This window comes from Camellia sinensis, chromosome 2 (assembly GCF_055761805.1).
Source record: "Camellia sinensis isolate YWXY chromosome 2, ASM5576180v1, whole genome shotgun sequence".
NCBI classification, from domain to species: domain Eukaryota; kingdom Viridiplantae; phylum Streptophyta; class Magnoliopsida; order Ericales; family Theaceae; genus Camellia; species Camellia sinensis.
Window position 1 is genome coordinate 75,539,295 of NC_138962.1, and position 24,542 is coordinate 75,563,836.

Genomic DNA, 24,542 nt, shown 5'->3' on the forward strand with positions numbered 1-24,542 from the left:
GTGATTGAGGTATGACTTTAGCACTGTTCAATAAAAGACATGACTTTAGCATGATAGCGAAATTATGACTTTTAAATATGAGAGTAAGTTATATTAATCTGTCTTTAAAATTTGAAAATAAATAAATAAATTGTACAATTTTTTTCATCTAAACGAATAAACAAATAATGAGCGACAAATAAAAAGATAACATATTATTTGAAGGGGAAATTTTTTTTTGAAGTTTGATTTTTATAAGAAAATAAAACTTTTAAGTTTTTAATTTTGTTAGTTTAAATTTTAAAATTTTGATTTATTTTCAATTTAAATTATTTGCTTATTTTCAATAACTAAAAATTGGCAGAAAAAATGATATGAACAAGTTATATTGATCCGTCTTTAAAATTTGAAAATAAATAAATAAATTGTACAATTTTTTTCATCTAATTGAATAGAGTGACAAATAAAAAGATAACATATTATTTGAAGGGGAAAAAAAAAATTTGAAGGGGGGAAAAAAATTTTGAAGTATGATTTTTATAAGAAAATAAAACTTTAAGTTTTTAATTTTGTTGATTTAAGTTAAATTTTTTTGATTTATATTCAATTTAAATTATTTGCTTATTTTCAAAAACTAAAAATTGATAGAAAAAATGATATTGTCATTAAATTCAACGAGAAAAAACATTTTATCTATACTTACATTAACTTTGATTAAAATATATTTTCTCAGTCGATTTTACTCAACAGAAATAGACTAATGGTTTCAAAAGCTTAAAGTTTAAATTGATAAAATTAAAAATTAAAAGTTTATTTTGTTACAAAAGTCAAACTCTATTTTTTTGTGTGGTAATTCCACCTTATTTGAATTACAATCATATTGTAATTATATCAAATTATAGAACTCAATTTATTTTTATTTTTTAAAATTTTAAAAAGAATAATGTACCATTAATATTATTACTACTATTATTATGTGGAACGAAAAAAAAAAAAAAAATCCAACGATTAAGTGAGAAATGAGATTAATTTCGTTGCACTTTATTTGGAGCGACTTCTTGAATGATGACACCACATGAAAAATGATTTCACTATTACAACTTTTAATGACCAAAAAAACACCTTGATTTTTTTTCTCATTTTTTCTCATCTATTTTACATTTCCTATATGTGTTATATTTTCTCTCTCTCCTTTTACTCTACAATCCCACTACAAATCAATGTTGAACAACATTCAAGTTTGTATACATTGACCCTTATAAGTCATTTGTAATCATAGCCTACAAAAATCACAATCTTGAAATTTAATAACAGAATGGTATTATATTAAAATTGTGTCTAAATCATAAATTTAAGGAAAGATTTAAAAGAAAAACAATAGGAAAAAAATGTGAACAAAATATAAACTTATTTACACAACCCTTCAATTTCATGAAACTATCAAGTTCTTGGAATCCAAAACACCGTTAAAAACACTTGCAAAGGATCTAATTAGAAGATGGTCTTTGTGATCCCAAGTGAATGAGCCCTTTCCTTTAACAAGCTATGCTTCACGGAGTGCGCTAAAGTGTTCCCAACCACACAGATTTTTTTTGAACTGTCCAAACCACACAGATTTGCAATAACATTTGAGACTACTACTACAAGAATGTGCTCCCTTTGATATCCAGTATTATGTTGCCAAAAAAAAAAAAAAATCAAAATCTAATATACCGGCAAAAGCTATATCAGATGATTTTTGGCATTGAGACAGCTTCGAGCAGCTATTTATCAAATCTAGTGAATGACTATTTGGATGGAACACCATAAAAATTATCTGTTGAAGCAAATTTGATGAACCCATTAGCATAACAATATCATGAGATGGCCCATAATTTCCTCTTAAAACAAATTTTTGGATGTAGGAAAGGCATTCGTGCATGCTTTCCACATGAAAGGCACTATTTTAGGTTGAGTATTTCAATTCCAAACCATCTTCCACATATCAGTTGAAATCTGGTAAAAGGAGCTGCGTAAATCGATGTCATTTGTGCGAAGCTTCTCACATCTTTCAAATCCCCATAAAGCAATATGACATATTACAATGAAGTAATACAACTCATAATTGAGATCTACTTACTGAACCCTGGAGCTTCCAGAAGTGCCACAATGGAATCCCATTCCATTCGACCATAGGCCCTGTTCATATCCAACTTCAAAGCTAAAAATATACTGGTCCTGAAGCACTGCTAGTTGAGGGGTGGTTGACAGACTTTTTCTTCTATATTTTTTAAACCACAATGGGTGACTACACATAACAAAAGACGACAACGAGTTTTCGAACAAGAAGAAGATTAAAATGCACCTATTAACAAAGAAATTATATTGGCTACCAAGAAAATCATGACAAACACATTCATAATTTAAGAAACCAAATTGTCCTAGAAGCAATTGAAGTTGTCTTGAGAGGTCTAACAAGTAATCAGGTGATAAGATTTTCAAAATAAATATTAATATGGATTCCCCATCCCCAAAACTTGATTCTCCATTTGTTATTACTTTTTTGTTTTACAACTTAGCGTTATTAAAGGCAATAGACACTGAAACGACAAGGTTTCTTAGGGCCAAGGTGCAAGGTGAGGTGCGAGCTTCATCGTAGGGAGGCTCATGTTGACGATAAAAAACAAATAATTTAATATAAGCAAATAATTTAAAGTTCAACATAAGTAAAATGAATCATTAAATATTTTTAAAACATAAGTACCTAACAAATATGAATATTTTATCATAGACAATTAATTCAACATTCACATAAACACAAACATCTAACTCATAAATCATTAATATTTTATAGCAACCAAATCCAAGTGTCGAACAAGATAAGCATGGAGGAGTAGAAGTAGAAGTAGAAGTAGAAGTAGAAGGACATTGAGGAAATGATGCAACTTAATGAAATAATCAAACTCGATATAATTTTGACATTTCAATAAATAAAGTTTATTTTTTTTATGATTCAATATGCAATTCTAATTATAGTGATGCACATCAAATTTTTGAATTACAATTCGTTCTCTTTTTTTTTCCTACTAAATTTTGAACCCGGACTAAAGTCCATAATATTTAAATCCGCAGGTAGGGCCTGGGCTTTAGGAATCTAGGATGAGCCAGCCTGTTGAACAGTCAAAGCCCATGAACCTGGGCTGGGCCTTAGAATGCTGGTGTGCTTCCACTCATCATCCCTCGCACGAGTAGATAAACTAAGGAAAGAAGGATGAACTGGATCTTTCTGCAAATTTAGTGACTTAAAATTCGGATATAACAGTTAATCTAGTTTTTGGAAGATGATATGTACCTTTTTCCGAGATGAATTTGAGCACCCAATATGTTCTAAGGCTCCAAAGATACGGGCAAGGTCCACGAGAAGAAATTTCTGTTAGCATATTATATTATTATCTGAGTTATTGGTTTGTAATTATTCTATGCCCTCTGGGCTTATCTTGTACTTGTCTCATCTTGTAATTGTTACAAACCCTAATCTTCATCTATATAAATAGGGGATGATATCCTATCAAACCCTAAGCTGATTACTCAAGCTTCATGGTATCAGAGCAGAACCTCTAGGGTTTCGGCTCACCCTTGTTGGTCGACCTTTGCACCAACGACACTCTAGGGTTCGAAAACTTACCTAGGTTGATCATCTGCGTCGATCAGCAGCTCGTCGATCTCTGCTTCGTTTTTATCACTCAGTCGCCGTCGTCTTTGCTTCACCTTCCTCTGTCGATCGTCACTCAGCCGTCTCTCATCGTCGATCTCTGCTTCGTCTTCATCACTCAGTTGCCGTCGTCTCTGCCTCGCCTTCCTCTGTCGATCGTCACTCAGTCGTCTCTCAGTCGTTCATCACTCAGCCGCCTTCCTCTGTCGCCTTCGTCACTCAGCCGCCTTCCTCAATCGATCTCCTCAGCTCATCGACCTTCCTCAGTTCGTCGATCTCCTTCTCTGGCTCTGGTATACTCTCATCTCTGTTTGGTATACCTATGTTGTGCATAAACACCGTACCCATACATATATAAATGAATAACTAAAAAAACAAAAAAAAAACAAAAAAGAAAAAAAAAAAAAAACAAAAAAAACAAAAAAAACAAAAACAAAATGGTTTCTTAATTTTGTTATGCTTTTATAGTGGTCATTGTGCCTCCTCTTTCACCACCACCTTCCGGGTTTGTGATTGCCACTAATTTTGTTGCGGGTTCGGTAGTATAGTATCCATGGAAGATTCCACCAGTGTGTCCCCTACTTCTCAAACACCGAGAAATGAGAGTCCCATTATACATATTACCATGACTGAGAACCCTAACCCTAGTCTAAAAATCACCACCTCTCTATTTAATGGTCAGAACTACCTAGCATGGTCTCAAAGTTTGACTATATTTTTGAAAAACAGAGGGAAGATGGGGTATGTTAACGGCCGGATATAGGCACCTAATACCACTGACTCGGGTTATGACCAATGGGAGATTACCAATTCTTTGATTATGGGTTGGCTTATTCATTCGATGGTTCCTGACATTGGTGAGGGCTACCTGTCTATGGAGACTACCCAGGATGTTTGGGATGCTGTGGCTGCCACCTATTCCTGCAAAGGGAATTTCTCACAGGCATTTGAGTTACGCCGCTCTATTGAGAGCTCACTTCAGGGGGAGCAGACTGTTCTTCAGTATTTCACTTTCCTCACCAACGGCTGGAAACGCCTTGACCACCCGCAAGACTATAAGCATGTTTGCCCGGCTGATTCTATCGGATACAAGAAGTTCATCGCACAGGAACGGGTCTTTAAATTTCTGGCAGGCCTAAATGTGGAGTATGATCCAGTTAGGGGTCGAGTTCTGGGTATGGACACTCTTCCTTCACTTCAGGAGGCATTTGCCTATGTACAGAATGAGGAGAGTCGCCGATCTGCTATGATGTCCCTTGTCTCTACTGACCGCTCAGCATTACTGTCTACTCCTCGAGATGGCGTCAGCCTGACTCCCATCCCTCCTTCTGCTACTAAGGAGTCTGTATTCTGTGATTATTGTAAGAAACCGCGGCATACCGTGAGACGTGTTGGAAGCTTCATGGGACTCTATCCGAGGGTCGAGGTGATAGGTCTAGTTCTAGAGGAGGTCGGTCAAGCCAGTCTAGAGGACGTGGTTCCTATTCCCGGGCTCATCAGTCTAGTGCCGTTGATATACTTGATTCTAATTTTGCCTCAGTTGGCCAAGCTTCTGATTCTGAGCTTGAGGATGCTCTGCGCCAATTGTTGGACCGCCGGTCTTCTACTGCTCTCAGTACAGCTTCCTTATCCTTTGCCCGCTTAGGTAACTTAGTCTTTTCTCCTTGTGTTTTCTTGTGTCATAAGTCTTTGCCTTGGATTATTGATTCTGATGCCTCAGATCATATGTCTGGCTCCTCTGATCTTTTTTCTGCCTATAAGCCCTCTTCAGGTCAGGACAAAGTTATTGCAGATGGTATTATTTCTTCCATTTCTGGAAAAGGTTTAATCTAAGTCACTCCTACCATACATCTATCTTCTGTTCTCCATGTTCCTAATTTTTCTGTTAATCTGTTATCCTTGAGTCGTCTTACCCAGGATTTGAATTGTAGTGTGACGTTTTTTCCTGATCATTGTTTTTTTCAGGACCTTGTCACGAGGAGGACGATTGGCAGTGGTAGTGCAAAAAATAGTCTCTACTTCCTGGATCAACCGAACCAACTTGCTTATTCTTCCACCACGTCTTCTGCTACCCCCGCTGATTTATGGCTGTGGCATCGGCATCTTGGGCATCCTTCCTTTTATTTACTTAAGCATTTATTTCCATCTGGTTTCGCAAATCATCATGTGTCTGACTTTCTTTGTAAGTCTTGTCAATTTGGAAAACAACACAAAGCTTCTTTTGCTCCCAGTTTGAATAAAAGTTTAGTTCCTTTTTCATTAATACATTCTGATGTTTGGGGTCTCTCTCGTGTTATGTCTGTGAAAGGTCATCGATGGTTTGTTACATTTATTGATGATTTTTCCCGTGCTACTTGGGTGTATCTCATGAAAGATAAGAGTGAGGTTTTCTCTGTGTTTCACAATTTTCATAAGATGATTTGTACTCAGTTTGGGGCCACTGTCAAACTATTTCGTTCTGATAATGGCGGGGAATACATAGATTCTGGGTTAGGACAATATTTTTCTACTCATGGCATTATCCATCAGACCTCTTGCACCAATACCCCTCAACAAAATAGGGTGGCGGAACGCAAGAATCGGCATCTTCTTGACATGGCTCGGTACATGTGTTTTTCTATGAATGTGCCTCGGCCCTATTGGGGCGACGCTGTTCTCACCGCTGCCCATTTTATTAATCGTCTCCCTACCCAAGTCTTGCAAAAACAAGCTCCTCTTCACGTCCTCCTAGGTTCCCAGCCCTTGTTTTCTATTCCTCCCAAAATATTTGGTTGTGTCTGTTTTGTTCATAATCACTCTCCTTCTCGTGGTAAGTTGGACCCTCGCTCCCTCAAGTGTGTTTTCCTTGGTTACTCTCCTACTCAAAAGAGGTATAAATGTTACCACCCTTCTTCCCGTAAGTGGTTTGTGTCCATGGATGTTACTTTTTTTGAGTCCCAGTCCTATTTTTTGTCCTCTCCGGTGTCATCGTCCTCATTTCCGGGGGAGCCTTGGTGTGAAGTGAGTCCTGTGCTTCCTATGGTGGACCCAATTGTTCTTGCACCACCCTCTTCTACTGTGCTTCCTATGGTGGAACCAGTTGTTCTTGCACCACCCTTTTCTACTGGGACTATAGAACCCAATGTCACCAAGGATAAGGACGGACATATTTATGTCCGGGACATAGACAGACAACAAGTTAACTGGATACAAGGGACCACTTCTGCTGCTCCACTGCCATCTCCTGCTTCTGATGAGAGTCTAGGTAACTTTGAATCTCTTGAGTCCATTGATCTTGATGTTCCTATTGCCAAGAGGAAGGGTGTGAGATCTTGTACTCAACATCCTATCTCACATTTTGTGTCTTACTCTCAATTGTCATCCTCAGATAAAGCGTTTGTGTCCAATATTTCCTCTGTTAGCATTCCTAACCATTTTCAAGATGCTTTTGCTACCTCTTAGTGGAAACTAGCCATGATTGAGGAAATGAAAGCACTTAGGAAGAATGGCACTTGGGAATTGACTAAGTTACCTACGGGCAAACGGCCTGTGGGATGTAAATGGGTATATACTGTGAAACACAAAGCAGATGGGTCTATTGAGCGTTACAGGGCAAGACTTGTGGCAAAAGGGTTTACTCAGACATATGGCATTGATTATCAGGAGACCTTCGCACCCGTGGCTAAGATGAATTCAGTCAGAGTACTTCTCTCTCTAGCAGCTAATCTAGATTGGCCGCTTTATCAGTTTGATGTCAAGAATGCCTTTCTCCATGGTGACCTTGAAGAAGAGGTATATATGGGCATTCCTCCTGGTTTTGAGGATCATCAAACAGAAGGCAAAGTATGCAAGCTTCGGAAGTCATTATATGGTCTCAAACAGTCTCCAAGGGCTTGGTTTGAGAGATTCACTCAGACTATGTTTAAATATGGCTTCAAACAGAGTCAGGCAGATCACACATTATTTGTGAAACATTCCTCACGTGGTAAAACTACAACACTTATTGTTTATGTAGATGACATAGTTCTTACGGGCAATGATAGTGGGGAAATACCTCTGTTGAATAAATATTTAGCTAGTGAGTTTGAAATCAAAGATTTGGGAAGCTTGAAGTATTTTCTGGGAATTGAAGTTGCTCGCTCTAAGGATGGGATATTTAACTCACAGAGAAAATATGTGTTTGACCTGTTGAAGAAAACTGGGATGCTTAGCTGCAAGGCATGTGCCACTCCATTGGAACCCAATTAGAAATTGGAAGATGATGAAGGAGGAGAAGCTGTTGATAGGGGGAGCTATCAGCGATTAGTGGGTAAGCTCATTTACCTATCTCACTCCCGTCCTGATATTGTTGTTGCTGTCAGTGTGGTTAGTCAGTTTATGCATGCTCCTCATCAGATTCACTTTGAGGCTGTCATGAGAATCTTATGGTACTTGAAGTCTGCTCCTGGTAAGGGTCTTTATTTTTCAAAGTATGATCATCTTCGTGTGGAAGCCTATACAGATGCTGACTGGGCTAGATCAGTAATTGATAGGAGATCGACTTCAGGGTATTGCACCTTTGTTGGAGGCAACCTAGTTACTTGGAGGAGTAAGAAACAGAATGTGGTTGCCAAGTCAAGTGCAGAAGCTGAGTTTAGAGTTATGGCACAAGGTGTGTGTGAACTTTTATGGATCAAGTTATTGTTGAGTGATCTAAGTATTGATCAGACGGACTCCATGCAGTTATACTGTGATAATAAGGCTGCCATCAACATCGCTCACAATTCAGTTCAACATGACAGGACAAAACATGTTGAGGTTGATTGCCACTTCATTAAGGAGAAACTCACTAGTGGTACCATTTGTACTCCTTTTGTCCAGTCTGGTAAACAACTTGCTGACTTTCTCACCAAGGGGTTTGGGAATAAACCATTTCATGACATATTAGGCAAGCTGGGCATGAGAGATATCTTCGCACCAACTTGAGTGAGAGTGTTAGCATATTATATTATTATCTGCGTTATTGGTTTGTAATTATTCTATGCCCTCAGGGCTTATCTTGTACTTGTCTCATCTTGTAATTGTTACAAACCCTAATCTTCATCTATATAAATAGGGGATGATATCCTATCAAACCCTAAGCTGATTACTCAAGCTTCAATTCCAAGCTGCCCAAAAAAATTGTTGCAATGCTAGTTTACTTTAAAATATTTTTATGGCTAGGGATTATGGTTTGGACTTAAGCTTGGGCTGGAGTGTGGGGTTATCATTTAGAGTAGTTGAAATGGTTGCTGGACTAGGTTCAAATCTAATCTATTCTACGCTAAGAAGCACAAACACAGACACGTGACACAACACAAAAACGACTTTTACACGCCGACATGTAAATTTAAAAAAAAAAGGACGGACTTTCGTTGATCCAAAAAAAAAAAAGTATATAATTTTATATATTTATACCAAGATAAATAATTATTATATAACATATATATGAATATTTAAATCAAAGATAGTGTAAAAGAGGAGAATGGGTATAATTTAGGGGGGCATACGTAAAGGTCCTAGTAGGTGGACTTATTGTCCAATAGGCCCTATAATAATTAATAGCATTTTTCATCAAATATTATTAAAATACGTTACTAATTATTAATTTTCAGAAACAGTTTGAAAATTATCACAAAAAAGTCACTAATTATAAGTTTTAGCGACAATTTAAAAAAAATCATCACAAAAAGATGTCACTAATTTTCAACTTTCAGCGACAGTTTGAAATGTTACAGAAAAATGTCACTAATTGTAATTTTTAGCGACAATTTATAAAAATTGTAACAAAAAAAAATCGTTAATTGTCAATTTTTAGCGACATGCAAAAAATTGTCGTAAAAAATTATTTTTAGTAACGATTTTACTAGGACTTGATGGGAGTTGAGTCCAACTATTATAACCTATTGGTAGTTTACCCTATAATTTACATTGTTTTGATTTTATCATTGGACTCCAAGTTATTTCATTCAAACTTGCAATGCTTTCATGTAAGTGTTGGGACGTGTTCAACAAGTGACTTGTCAGTGTCGGTCATGACACATTACCTTTTTAGTAATGTCCGTGCTTCTTAGGAGTTGGGGTTAATGAACTATGGGTTAAGTAGGTGGTGGGCTGGTTTTAAGGGACTTTGGGCTTGCTGGTTTTTGGCTTAGGCTGGTGGACTGGTTCACTAGAAATTTGGAAAGGCTCAAGTTACAGGTTTGTAGCAAGGTTATGGGTGCTGGGTAGTATTAGGTTTTCAAGTTGGTTCTAGGGCTCAGATCAAAGGCTGGGTCAAGGGTTTGGGTCGGTGCAGGGTATTTCAACCCTTTTCTCTATTTGTCGCTCTCTCTCAACGAACAACTTCTGAAACAATGCAACAGCAACAACAGTGAGATCTATGGCTACCAAGTTGGCAGCCAACGACGATAGGCTAGAGAAGACTCAAATTCAATGACGAAATAGATGATCATTCAATGGGCTCCGGCAAGCGATCTGTTGTTGGCAAGCAAGATCAAAGATGGTGAAAGTGTTACTCCCACACAACAATGGATCGTTTTGGGCTCCAATACCAAATGGTGTAGCATCAAGAGACAAAATGACACCATGGCCACTTTAGGGTTCGTGTAATTCATTCAATCAAAGGTAAGTTTCATTCCTACATAATCCCATTTATACACGTTCCATAATCAAATACGAAAACTAAGGAAAACGAGAGACAATTAAAATTAGAAACAAATCCTAAAGTTCTAAGCTGTCAATTGGCGCCTGTAGTGCCTAAAATATGTCTTCACTCCTTCCTTTCTTGATCGCCGTCTCTCTCTTAGAGGGTCCACTACTAACCATCTCACCATTCTCCCTCCACTAGGGCAAATCAAATAAATCAGCCATTTTTTATAAACTATCTAAAGCGGTTTGGCAATGCCCATATTACTAAGAACATGCATTTGAATTTGAAGATGTTTGATTATACACTTCAATTGAATGAAGGTAGGTGTACACCTCAAGTCCAAACTATGTGCTACCGAAGGATGAACAATAGGACAACTTCGAAATATGACTTTGAAAGAGACCTACATCAGCAATTATGGATACCAGAGACTGTGATGACTATATTCTTCATACTCAAATGGGCCTGGAAGGTAAAGAGACGTAGCATACTCTTACTGTTCTTGTGCTTTATGATGAATAGGGATTAAACTTGAGTGCCAAGGTTAAAAGGTAATCATGTATGTTATGAAATTCAGCACAGGCACTGAATTCCAATTTATAATGCCATTCCAAATATAATCAAAGCTCAACAAACAATTGCACAAAAAAGGAAAACACGAGTGTGTGCAATCAATTTGTTCCATAAAAAGAATTAAATATAAAAACTCTGCACAGAAGAATCCAAATGATGAATGCCAATCTTGCAGAAAACAAGAGCAATCCTTGAGAGAAATTGCAAAAGCAAAGTTGAAAATGAGTAAGCAGCAAAAAGAGACTCAATAAAGTAGGAACTTCGAATGATGTATTAGAAAAATAAAAGAAAAATACCTCCACTTCATTTTTCCCAGCTTGGGTCACTAGATCTTTGCCTTGACCCCCCAAATTTCAATCAAAAGGTGACCCCCATCATGTTAGTCTTCCTTCATTTATTTGGCTGGAACATCAAAACAGGGCATGGCATGTTTGTGTAGCAGTCCCTGATGATTCAGTCAACAGAGTTGTGTTCCAAAGGACCACCATTGTTCAGTGGGTGTTCTGCCAAAAGAGCCTCCAAGTTCGGAATTGAATGGTGTACTTGAGCCACAGATATAGCACATCATTGAAAACCTTCTTTTTTTCATTCTAAGACATGGACTGGTATGTAATTGCAACTATGCTATAGGCACTTCTACATAACCTTAAATGGATATTTCTGCAATCTGAAACTGAAACAAAATGATTAGAAATGGAAAAGAATATCAACTGAACTATTTTTTGAGAATATCAACTGAACCATTGGGAACTGAATGCTAACAAAATTTAATTAATTACATAATCTAAATAGAACAAAGTGCAATACAATAATATTCATTTTTGTTCCAATGGCAATAAAGAGTATCAGCTCCTTAAGTTTTCAACTCAAAAAAGTAAAATGTTACCATCAAAAAAGAAACTTGGTCAATTTTCATATCATGCTGCCAGTTCGAGCACTACTTTCCATCCCTTTACTTTTTGGAATTGTAAAATGAAGGTGCGTGTGCTTCTAAACTAGGTTTTCTTTCAAGCAATGAGGCAATTTTCATATCATGTGCCTCTTCATTCCATGCTGGCAGTCGGAGCAGGGTTGCAAATCAGCAAGCTTTGATTAACATCAAATTATATTCAGTTTCTAAATATCTTGTGCTTTATTTGTCAGTTATATTATTCAAATCATCTGGATTCTGGAGTTATGATAACATTCTCAAACTTGAATATAATGTCAAAAATAATTTTAACATCTCATTTCTCTCCTCTACCTTATCAATTTATAATTACTATAATTTTCAAACATGTATTATCAGATCAATAATCAATGAAGAAATTAATCCAAACCATCTCCCTCTGCAGCATGCCAGGTTCAAATAAAAAATTGCACTCCATTAAAAATTTCTATGGCTTGTGGGTTCTTGTTCCGTGCTCTAATCTTTAAGAATGACCTGTTCCTCTTCATACATTAGAATTTAGATGATGCATCATACTCACCCGCTGACAATTTGATCTATGATGTCTTATTCTTCAAGCAAGGCAGGGCCCAATCCAGATTCTTTTTCTTCATTCTCCAGATTCTCTGCCAAGGATTTATGGAATTGGTCATTCGATTTGAGCAAATGCAGCTTCCCTGCAGCAAAATTTGAGAGAGAGAGAGAGAGAGAGAGAGAGAGAGAGAGTTCTAATCATGAATCTAAAACTAACTATATTTTTCATAATGCAAACTAGTCATTTATGCCAGCATGGACTTGTAGATGATCAAAATGTTATCCTTTAAAATATAGTACAACATGGGTAAACCGTATAAAATTGGTCATAAGGTTTCCTTATACAAAGAACGACAGGTCCCATATACCCCATCCATATCATATCTAAGGTGATATAGCATGGAACCCCTGACGGACCCAAATTAAATTTAAAAATAATATAAGTTACAGATTAATGGTATTGTTGAATCTTCTGCAAAAAGATCATCTCTCTGATGACGCTGAAGAGCTTGAAGGAACAAGAATCAACTTCTGCTGAAATACCTGAAGACAAAGAATCGATTATTGGTTTCAATAACAAATATTTGCAATTTCTTGCACATCAATAAACATCATGTTAAAAGCATTACCACCCTAAAATGTTCCAACTCGTTTGTTAATTCTGCATCAAAATCCTTTGCTAAAGGTTTGGCATTACCAGGCACTAAAGGCTGGTCTCTTGTTTGACTGAGGACCTGCAACCAACATTCAGGTCAATGCAACAAGAAGAGACAACTAAATCTTGTTAACTTATTCACCTTAGGGAGTCTCTCAATAATTAACTTTTTATGATAAGCAATGACTGATGAATGAGTAATTTATCCAAAAAAAAGATAAATGACGAATGAAAAAGTATTTTACTGTGATCAGCTACCATTTCATGCAATTAATCATCACACAAAGTTGGAGTACAGGGCATGCAGACAATAAACTCCAAACAAAAAAAAAATTCTCCCACCTCTAGAATAATCTTTTTATCTCCATTGTAGGGTTCAAAACATAGAAAACCATTAGTGAATCATGGCCTTCACTTTTAATATAAGAAATAGTTGCGATAAATTTAAACTCAAATTCCACAATTTTGCAATTTAAAAAAATTAATATTATTATTTTTAATGAGAAGTCATTCCAGAAAGTAGGCTGGCTAGTTGCAACACATTCCTCAATAGCATACCAACAGACTATGTACTCCATAGCACACACCTCATTTGATACTTATAACACTTTCTCTAATTTTACATTATATAGAAACAGATGAAATCCAAGGGGAGTGTAATACCATAGACTAAGGTCGCTTTAATTGTTCTCCTAGAGACGTTACTTATGTAATGCAATGCCAGCAGCCAACAGAATGGGGCACAGTTAATTCTATAGGGCCCTGGCTATCGCAGTTCACTTCTCCAGTTTCTCACTCCTTATGTTCCTTTCACACATGTCCTGGGGGTTTGAGATTTGCACCAGCCCATATCTCCAACCAACCCATTAATGTCCAAAGAAATCACTGCAAGCTTGACATTGCTCTGCCTCTTCCAATTACATTCCTCCAAAAAATAGCACTAAAATAATCCTACCATCCAAACCTCTCTAGCTTCCTCCTGTTAGTTTAGAATAGAAAGGCTAATGTAAGGCAACATTACAAAACTTAGCATTGTGCAACACACAAGTGGCTTTATGATGGGACACAATCAGAGAAAGACTTCCAGTTAAAAAAGAAAAAAAAAAATTGAAGGGTTTGTAGTTGGAAAGAGGATAGAGTTACTCAAGTTTAAAAGTGACAAGTTGCTGAATTTTCAGAAAATAAGTGCTGGAGATATAGGTCATAAGTAACCATAGAGTTTCGAGCGTAAAGCTAAAAGCCAAGAAATGGTTTAGCTTAGGTCTTGGTAGCCTATGGATATGGTAATGGAATTAAGGACAAATCTAGTTTGTTGAGAAGCCTTTTTATAGGGCAGCAAATGGTAAGTCAGATATTTTTGCTGCTTTGAGTTGGCGGAGGGAAAGATTGGGGGGTCATCAAGGTAGGAGGAGTTCAAGGTTGGAAAACATCATTTAGGTCTGGTTGCAGCTTAATGAACAAGAAAAGATAAAGAAGATTATACAAGGGGTTAAGCTTAATTACATGAACACTGTCTCAAGTTCTCCAAACTCAGTCAAATGAAATGCATGCCCAGTGCCCACATTGATATGTATGGATTACTAAACTTTAACTACATATACTGTAGACAGGACAATGGAATTGGAAACTTTTACATTTTAAGTCCTAAGAATATAGCAAGGGCCACAAGATCAATCAATATAATTATAAGACCCATAAACCATAACTACAGCCCATGTCCAATAACAAGACCCTAAACCACCACACTTCAGGATATCTCTTAATTCTTAAAATGAATAAATTCCAGGTTCACTTTGATTGATAAAATTTGAAGCCAAATGATGTAAAATACAACTTTATAAACTTCAACAGTATTCACTAAAATTTACATATTTATTCTTTTGTTTGTTTTGTTTTTTGCTTCTTTTTTTACATCACATGGTGGGTTTTGAAATCTTTAGTTGCCGATGAATCATAAGTGTCAGTCAAGTCACCAATTCTCAAAAAAGCTTAAGGAGTTAGAAAATGGCCCAACAATGTATATCAAACTATTCAACACCCTCCCTCACGTGCAACCTTGTCTTGCATGTGGAGAGACAAACATATAGAACCAAACTAAAAGAGAAGCAGACAACCAAACAAAAAAAAAGAAACCATACGGGAACCAAAAATATCAAATGCCAATTACCAGGCTTGAACCCAAGGTTTCTCACAACTTGAGCTTTGATAACATGTTAAGTCATCAATTGTCCCAAAAGCTAAGAAGTATGGACACGTGACACGACATATACATGCAGACATGCAAATTTTCAAAAATGCAAGACACGACACGTTAGGGACACGTGCAAAATATATAATTATATATATTTATTATGTCATATTTTTAAATATTTAATATATTTTATGTCAAATATTTTAATTTTATCAAATTTATCAACCTTAAGGTATCTCCAATGATTCATATTTTTTTCACCAAATTGGAGTAAAAATTTGAATAAAAGCTTCCTTTAATATCAAGTGCTCCAACAGAGCTTCATCAAACCACCGGTCGACTAGGTGGATGTCTGGTCGGTCGACCGACCAATGCAAATTTTTCACAAATTTTTGCCTTGAGGTGAGTATTCGGTGGTGAAAATCCAACGGCAATGAATAGTGATTTGATAAAAGGCACATCCGTCCTCAGTTTGATGAAAGATTTGAGAAATCCTGGATTTAATGATCTATTTGATGAATGGTTAGAGCAGCAAAAAGCAAGCTTTTTCATCAAATTTAAATTTGATGATCTATTTGATGAACCATTGGAGATGGTCCTAGGTATGCTATTTTAGTAAAAAAAAAATTAAAAATTTTAATTTTTTTTGAACAAAATAGTCCTCAGCGTGTCCTTAACGTGTCCCCAAAGTGTCCTCAGCTTGAGCATGTCCGTGTCTGTCACGTGTCGGAAACTGTACGTGACCTCCAAAGAGTTGTACATGCTTCATAACTCGTCACGTGCCAGAAACCTATACATGACCTCCAAAGAGTTGTACGTGCTTCATAACTCAAAAGCTTAAGTTGTTAGGAAATGGGCCCATATATCAAACTATTTAACAGTGTCTAGCTCAAATGCTTTCTATTGATGCCGTCATTGCAAGATGAGCATGTTCCAAAAACTACCTCACGGACAAAGATATTATAGCCATCAAAACACGGTCTCTTACTTGGTGGTTAAAGAATACCATGATATGCAAGATATGTAACCCTCTCATTGGAAACCAAACATTTAAGTAGTTCACTATAACTACAAACCAAATAAAAAAAATCTTTTGTCTCTTCCTTTGGGGAAAAAGAGAGGGGACTTCTCTTGAAGCTGTGGTCAATATTTGAGAAACAATTAGCCACTCCAACATATGCTTCCTTTATTAATGACAACCCAAATAATATTTGGAAATCTTGATAGAAGATTGAAAAGATTGTAACATGTCCATTATTTAGAGAAAATTGCTTAGTTGCACAAAGAGGGAGCGGAAGAGTGAGGGCACCATAGAACAATCTAAGGTTGGGAGCACCTAGGGAAGCATTTATGATTTTATATATAAATATATTGTAAGTTTTGTATCTTTTTTTTTTTTGGTAATATATATATTTCAAATGTATATATATGGTACACACTAGACTACTAAACTGTTTAACAAAAGCATAGTAAATTTTCATTGTATTGTCTAGCATATGTTCTTGTCCGGTTCCTATTTCAATTCGTTTTTCATTCTGATGTAGATTGATAACTTTTATCCTTTTTTTTACCACAAACTATATATGTTCTTTACAAATTTTACTTTGTCTTGGTAATTTTTCTTTCGTTCCTCTAGGATTCATATGTTTCAGGTCTTGTACCAGTTGAACAACAATTATATCTTGATGAGTGAGGTTCTAACTCAATTCTTGCTCTCAACTGCAAAATTGCAGTTCTAGAGCAAAAGCGTCACTCCAGTAGTAGGCAAGTCACCCCTAGTAAATTCATGCAACTAAGGAAAATTGACCAAGATGTTGGGTAAATAAGCCCCTTTCTGGTGAAATAAACCTTTTCCTTATTCTAAGGAACAAGAACTATGAAATGAAGCATAATATACAGGCTCACTTTTCCTTTTGTCTTTGGAAGGTTAGATTTTTCCACTAAATTTTATGATGAAAAAAAGGTTTGGGAACCATTAGTTGTACTAAACATCTCACCATAAAGTAGAAGGCAATAGTTTTGGAGAATAAAAAAAATTTAATAAAGTTAGACCAAATAAAAGTTGAATGCAATTGGCAATTTTTGTCACTTGTGCTTTCTATTGTGGTAAGCGAGACCTAAAAATCATACTTGCAAAAGATTCATCAAATAGTTAACTTACAAACATTACCAGAAGAAAAAGTTGATTTGAGTATTCATCTACAACTAGATAGAAATCTACCAGTTTGAAACCTTCATGAGAATGTGAAAACTCCATATCTTGAATGTTGATGGACATGTACTCCTGTAATAGAACAGATACGCGTATGATTGCACAAAGGATTCTGAATTTCTGCTTTACCTGAAATTATCAATACCGTATGTTGTTATAAACAAACATAAAGTAGTTTATTTTTCTATGTACTACTTGAGTAGATGTCTATGCTTTCCAGGAGATACAGTAGTATATACCTCTTTGGTGAATCCCTGAAGAGAATGATGATCCAATTTTGGAAATTTCTTTCTGTGATGTCTAGCAAGTAGGGCGATTATCTGAAAACTAATGACAGGCCATCAGTATCAATACAATGCTAACTCTAAGAATTTTCATGGTTACTCAAAAAGAAATCATTGTATGGAAAAAGGTACACCATTACAGCAACAATTTACCTTAACCTCCTCAGAATCATAACCATGAAGTTGATCACCATTCTGTCGCAAAAATATCAAGGTTGTCAGGAGCAAAAATTACAACGAAAAACATGAAAATAAGAGTTCTTTGAGTAATGGAGGATGAATAAGTTCCATAGTCATTGACATGATTCTCAATACATATTTATTGAGTGTTAGTTTTTTAAAGGAATCATATGCACAGCAGAAGTAGAACTCCTTCCAATTAAACCATGAAACTATTCCAATGGGGTCCATAAATTATGATTGACACCTAACAGTAACAGTATATCGCAACTATCCTAAATTATATGAATACACAAAGAAAACCCTTCAGTTAGCAGTTACCATGCAATTTAATCATTTCATCATCCAATGTCCTGATTAAGTCAATTGGGCATGAAAAACTATCAAACCCCTAGTGCAAACATATGTGCTCAATCTAACTGATATGACTTAGGTGGTGAAATTACAGACTCCTTTCCAATTATTACCCTGCCCTAGTCAAGATCTTCCTTGAGTGATATCATAGAAGATCACATAAAATATTTTCTCTTTACTAGAGTGTGATTGTGATAAATCCGTAATTGAACATTCACTTGTCTCCGTGCACATATCACTAGGCCCAATTAATGAGATCATATTTCATAGTTAAAACATAAACACAAATTATAAGTAAACCTTAGTTCCGCAAACACAGAATAATCGTGATACTCTCAAGGATTACATGCATAACCTAAGAAACACAGATGCAAATGCATGACAAGACACAATCATGCTGATACAAAAAATTTCAAAAAATGTAAGACACGACAGGTGGGCAACCAAACCAAACCTTAAGTCTCATCAAATGGGGTCGCCTATATGAATCTTTCTTCTCCCCTCGACTCTATCAACGGCCATTTGGTTAGTCAAATTAAAGAGATTTATATCTCTATTTACTACACTAACCCACGTTAATTTAGGTCTACCACTTCCTCTAATACTTCCATCTACCGTCACTGTATCGCATCTCTTCATTATTGCCTCTGTTGGTCTCCCATTGTATATGACCAAACCATCACAATCTATTCTCTCTCAACTTATTTTCTATCGATACTACTCCTACCCATTCACGAATAAACTCATTCCTAATTCTGTCTTTTTTAGTTTTGCCACACATCCACCTTAGCATCCTCATCTCACCAACACTATTGTTTCTTAATTGCCCAACATTCCGTCTTATACAATATCGTTGGTCTAATAGCCATTCTATAGAATTTTCTTTTTAGTCTAGTGGGTCGTTTATCACACAATACCTCAAACGCACTCCTCTACTTAAGCTACCCCGCCTTAATTCTATAGACCACATCCGCTCCAATCTCTCCAGCCGTTGTGATAATCGACACGGATCTATAGGTGAATTTATTGTGGAAGTGAATTTCTAGTGAATCACACAATTCACAATCGATTCACTTTTTATGATTCATGCAATTCTTAAAACTATCATGTCCGACATATTTCAATTCATTTTTTTAATTAAAATGACATAATACAACTTCTAATAGTGTTTAGAACGAAAACAACTAATATATATATACATATATGATTTGTTGTTATTTTGAAAATCAATAAGTTTTTAATAAGATCCAATCAGATTCAGTCAGACCTAATATATTTTTAACATTTTCTTCTCATTTTTTTTCTCTTAAAGAAGATCACAACATATATTCTAAAGATTTTTAAGGTTAAAATAACTAGTGTTACGAATTATCTATTACTATTTTATTGAAATAAATATACTTCAATATTACATGGGTGAAGTCAATTAAATCTAATGATTCTACAAGTTCTTTATTATTGGGTCATTGTTACTTATAAAGGAATGTATGCTTATGAAATATATCAGCATCATTGATAAGTTATTGTTACGTGAAAATTGAGAGTTTATCTTTGTTTACTTTCTTTATTAAGAATGGTTGATAAACAATATCTAAAAAAGAGAAAAGATAAGATGGCGATCTTATGTAAGAACTTGTGTTAACTTCTTACTTATTAGACCACGTGATCATCATTCAAAATTACATTTTCATTAATTTAAGTTTAAATATTTTATATTTATAAGATATATTTAACATTCAAGTGTGTATATATATTTTTCTAAGTAATTTAGAAAAAGTGACTAAATCTTTACAATTCACGATTTGATATAAGGCCATTTCGATTCACGATTTAACAACTATGAGGATAAGTAATTATTATAGGAAAAAGATCATTTAAGTGGAAAATATGAAAAAAATTTTCATATTAGTGACAAATTTGCAACATTAAAAAATAAACTCAAAACTTTTCCATCAAACTGAGATTATTTTTTGAACTTACCACTAAATTGTTATTTTCCCATTATTATATATAATTTATATGAATATTTAATTCAAAGATAATAACAAAATACAATATTAACACTAATTTCTAAAGTCTAAAAGAGAAGAATAGGTATAAATTTCATTGTTTTCTTTTATCATTGGATTCCAATTTATTTTATTTAAACTCATATTGTCTGTCACGTGTATTTAAGCAATAGACACGTGATTTCCAAATGTCTAAAACATATCCGAATTTAGAAAATTTTAAAAAATAATAAGACATATTTGGATGTGTGTCCAATAAGTGTCAAGAAATGTCCAATGAGTGTCGTATCGGTGTTTGACATGACACACTACCTTCTTAGAAGTGTTTGTGTTTCTTATTACACAACTATAACTCATAAATGTCTATTTGACAAGTAAGTAAAATGCCATATATATATATTTAGGGGTGGTTTGGAATGATCTAAATAAGTGCACTTTTTGACTTTTTATAAAATATGGATTGAGAATGGATTGGGTTCGAAGTGATGTGGTAGAGAGATGATATAACTTAAATAAGATGATGTGACTTAAATAGGATAGTGACTTTTTAACTTTTTGACTTTTTTAGGTTATAACAAACAAGGCCTTAATTTATTTATAAGTGGCCATGCTCAATGCAAGTTGTTTGCTAATAAACACCGACACGTTTGCTTTAGTGTCTCTGTACCGGTGACTAATCACTTTTGCAATTAAGCCAACATAACATATTCTAGTTTTATTGTATTAATGCCCAATTAATGATCCTATAACTAAAAACATTTAAGAATATAAAATGTCCTTTATTATTAACTAAATAATTAAATGATACAATTGTTTTACAAAAATATATAGATAGATATAGATATATATCCCAACCCCATTTGCTAGATTGGCTTTTAGGGCACAACACTAACAATTTACGCGGGGGGCTTTGGAGAGTTAAAAAGAATAACATCATATTTTATTTTTCATTAATTTCCTTCAACTGATTTAATAGTGTTCAATTAGAATATGTCAACATATTTAAGAGTTGCCATATCAGAAACATTGCTAATAACTCCCATCCCTCCAGCAACTACTCCAGCTAAGGAATATGCTCTCTCCATATAGAGTAACATCTATTGATTCTTTCTTTAAGATTTTTCAAGAATAAAAAAGTTCTTGGATAGGTTTCTTGTTATCACTGGATTCCTTTATTTTCTTTGCAATACATTGTCAACTCAAAACTTCAAGATATCTCTGATGCTGAATAATTCCCTTGACCACACTGTCATGCATATTTTAATGTTGAAACACGTACCATGATGATATGGTAAGACTGTTTATGGTAACCCTTCTTTCCATTAAAGAGTCCAATATTGTGAAGTAAGCAAGCAGCTTCAAGATATTCAAGATCCTTGTCAACTAAGGAGTCTGCAAGTTTGTTTCCACTATCACCAAGTTCATTCCATTTACTTATACCTTCAAACATTTCCTGTTAATACAACTTAGTAAGACAAAACATGAGACCAAGTGTTTCACTGTTAAATATGTTCACATGAGTTCAAATCACCTGATACCTTTGCAATGCCAGCACATAATGCAGCAAATTTCATCTTGTTGTTGTTGTTAAACCTGGTCGCAAGGCGCACTACAGATCGCCATCGAGCATTTGCATTTAAATGATAGTCATCAAATACACCAGCTAGTTGTTCAGCAACCACACCCTCCCCTAATGAATACCCAGAAACCTCCATCTCCTCAATGCCAAACATCCCAAATATCTCTTCCAATAACACTGCACCTGCCACGATAAACTCCGACCGCCTCTTGAAAAACCCATCTCTCTCAAACTTCTCTTCCATTCCACACAACTTCCCAACAAGATCACCCAATTCTCCTCTGCTAAACCTCCAATCTCGCTTATACCCATCAATTAGCCCCACATTATCCAAACCCTGGCCATATCGATGAAAAACTGCCTTTTCAATTGCACGAATGGTACCGGAAGAACCGATAACAAGTTCAAAACCATGTTCACAAACCTTCTCAATCAACCCAGATTGTCGAATCAAACTTCGAATGTGATCTCTCATTCTATCGATTTCATTCATCTTCACGAATTCCTCAGTTAGAATTACATGCCCCAGCTTCAACGAAGTTGCCAAAATAACATCCCCTTCTTTTCCAATCACGAATTCAGTCGACCCACCTCCGATATCGATGGTGAGGACTTTTTGATTGAAAACAGGGAGAAATTGAAGAACACCGATATAGGTTAATCGGGCCTCTTCTTCGCCGGACAAGACATCGACATGGAACCCTAGGGTTTGGCGAATGGTGTGGAGGAATTGGGATTGGTTCGAGGCGTCTCGGATTGCGGAGGTGGCAACGAAGCGGGTTCGGGAGGGGGAGACGTGGTGGGAGAGGAGTAGATGGTGGAATTTGCGGAGGGAGTCGAGGGCGCGGAGAATGGAGGCGGCGGAGATGGCGGAGGAAGGGGTGTCGCGGCCGAGGACGACGGGGTGTTTGAGGCGGTCGAGTTGGAGGAAGCGGCCGGTGGTGGGGTCGGCGCGGACGATGAGGAGTTTGAAGGAGTTGGTGCCCATGTCTGCGGCGGCGAAGAGGTTGTTGGAGGCGGAGGAGGAGGGTGGATTGACGGTGGTTGGGAGATTCGTTGCCATTACTTGGTGGTGGTGGTGGTGGCGGTGGTGGTGATTGAGCTTTGCTTCGTCGTTGTTGTTGCTGCTGCTGCTAAGTTGTAATTAACGCTTTCATCGTCATCGTGGATTCATGGGTCTCTGTTATAGACTAAGATTACTCGACTGACATGGAGGAATTCCAATCCTTGTTAGAAGTGGCTTCCTCAAAACCAACTCTTTGGCCATGTTTGATTGGAGGTTAACCATTTTGTACCTTAGATCATGGTTGTTTGTGAAACGAACCGACGCCTCATCCGATTGGGGGAGGTGCTGTCCGGTCCAGGTTTTCCTTTTTTTAGTTAAAAAAACTTATGTTTATTATAGTTTTCTTTATATTTTATATTTGAAAAATTATATTGATTCTTTTGTCATTGTAATTATTTAATAGTGTTAATTTTTAAATTAAAATGACACATTTATTTTTAACCTTTACATATATTTAAAGGTTAAATTATATTGACACTCCCTGATGTTTCAATTTAATACAGATCTTCCTGACATTTCAAAAAGTACACTTCTCTCCCTGTCAATGTTTGTTTAATAGAACTAATGGAAAAAGTGTAATGACATTAATACCCTTCACTAAAGATATTAATTTATGAAATTAATATCATCTCTTCCACTTTCATTTTTCTTTTCTACTCTCAATGTTACTGGTACAATGACTCTCTCACCGTCACACTATGGGTTTATATCGATGACCCACCTCTGTAATCCCACAAAGAAAAAAAAAATGCTAAATTTAATATCAGTGGTCTAGATTTAGGCCAAGTTTGACATGATTGAAAAAAGATAAAAAGTCAAAAAGTCACTATCCTATTTAAGTCACATCATCTTATTTAAGTCACATCACTTCTCTAACACATCACTTCAAACCCAACCCAAACCCAACTCATATTTCATAAAAAGTCAAAAAGTGCACTTATTTAGTTTTTCCAAACTAGGCCTTATTTAAAGTATGGGCTCACAACACTTGAGTGGTGTTTGATACTGAAAACTGAAAATTAAAGACCGAAAATTAAGTATTGAAAACTGAATGCTTAATTTGTTAAACTAAAAACTGCTTGATAAAAATTTAAGTGCTAAATAAAAATAAGTTGTTTGATATATATTAGATCAAATTTGAAATTTATTTTTTTCAAATTGTACATTTTAATTTTTATATTGTGATGATGGCAATAGTAGTAGCGGTGGCGGTGGCATAGTGGTGGTGGAGATAGAAATGGTAGTGATAGTAAAATGATCATGGTGTTTATGACAATAATGACAATAGTGATGGAAGTGATGGTATAGTAATGGTGGTGGTGATGGCGGCGGCGGCGGCGGCGATAGTGGTGGTGATAGTGGTAGCGATGGCATGACAGTAATGGTGGTGGTAGCATGGTAGTGATGGTGGCGATGGTATGATTTGATATTCTTGATTTTTTTTTCCTGATTCCATTTATCAGACTATAGAATTTTTTATTTTTGAATGCATGTCAAGTCAATGTTGGGTGGGGTACAATATTTTAGATTTTTCTTTCTTTTTTAGGGATTGTTAAATAGTTGTTATTGTTAAAGCAAGATAATTAAAGCATTGTAAGGTTGTGATTGGTTTATGTAATACAAAGTGATGTAGAAGGAATGAATGAAAATAATGGATA

At 35.7% G+C, this 24,542-nt stretch overlaps 1 protein-coding gene across 10 annotated transcripts; it reads right to left on the reverse strand.

The window, feature by feature from the left end:
* Positions 1-1,975: 1,975 nt before the first annotated feature.
* LOC114305529 (Ppx-GppA phosphatase) lies at positions 1,976-23,210 on the reverse strand. Of its 10 annotated transcripts, XR_014361134.1 has the most exons (11): positions 21,778-23,200; positions 21,519-21,692; positions 17,850-17,891; positions 17,652-17,732; positions 17,422-17,541; positions 12,984-13,088; positions 12,803-12,897; positions 12,362-12,497; positions 11,189-11,559; positions 3,929-3,990; positions 2,232-3,897 (listed from the first exon to the last, which is right to left on the reverse strand). XR_014361134.1 is itself a non-coding variant. In XM_028250633.2 (7 exons), exons 1-7 carry the CDS (start codon positions 22,879-22,881, stop codon positions 12,838-12,840), a joined length of 1,686 nt encoding a protein of 561 aa, XP_028106434.2. In that variant the 5' UTR covers positions 22,882-23,200; the 3' UTR covers positions 12,619-12,837. The 10 variants fall into 10 exon arrangements, 3 of the variants coding, with proteins under 3 accessions (XP_028106434.2, XP_028106436.2, XP_082770990.1); XR_003644402.2 differs by lacking the exon at positions 3,929-3,990 and having other exon boundaries at positions 1,976-2,266; positions 12,362-12,446; XR_003644404.2 differs by lacking the exon at positions 3,929-3,990 and having other exon boundaries at positions 1,976-2,266; positions 11,189-11,565; positions 12,362-12,446.
* Between the last annotated feature and the right edge of the window lie 1,332 nt (positions 23,211-24,542).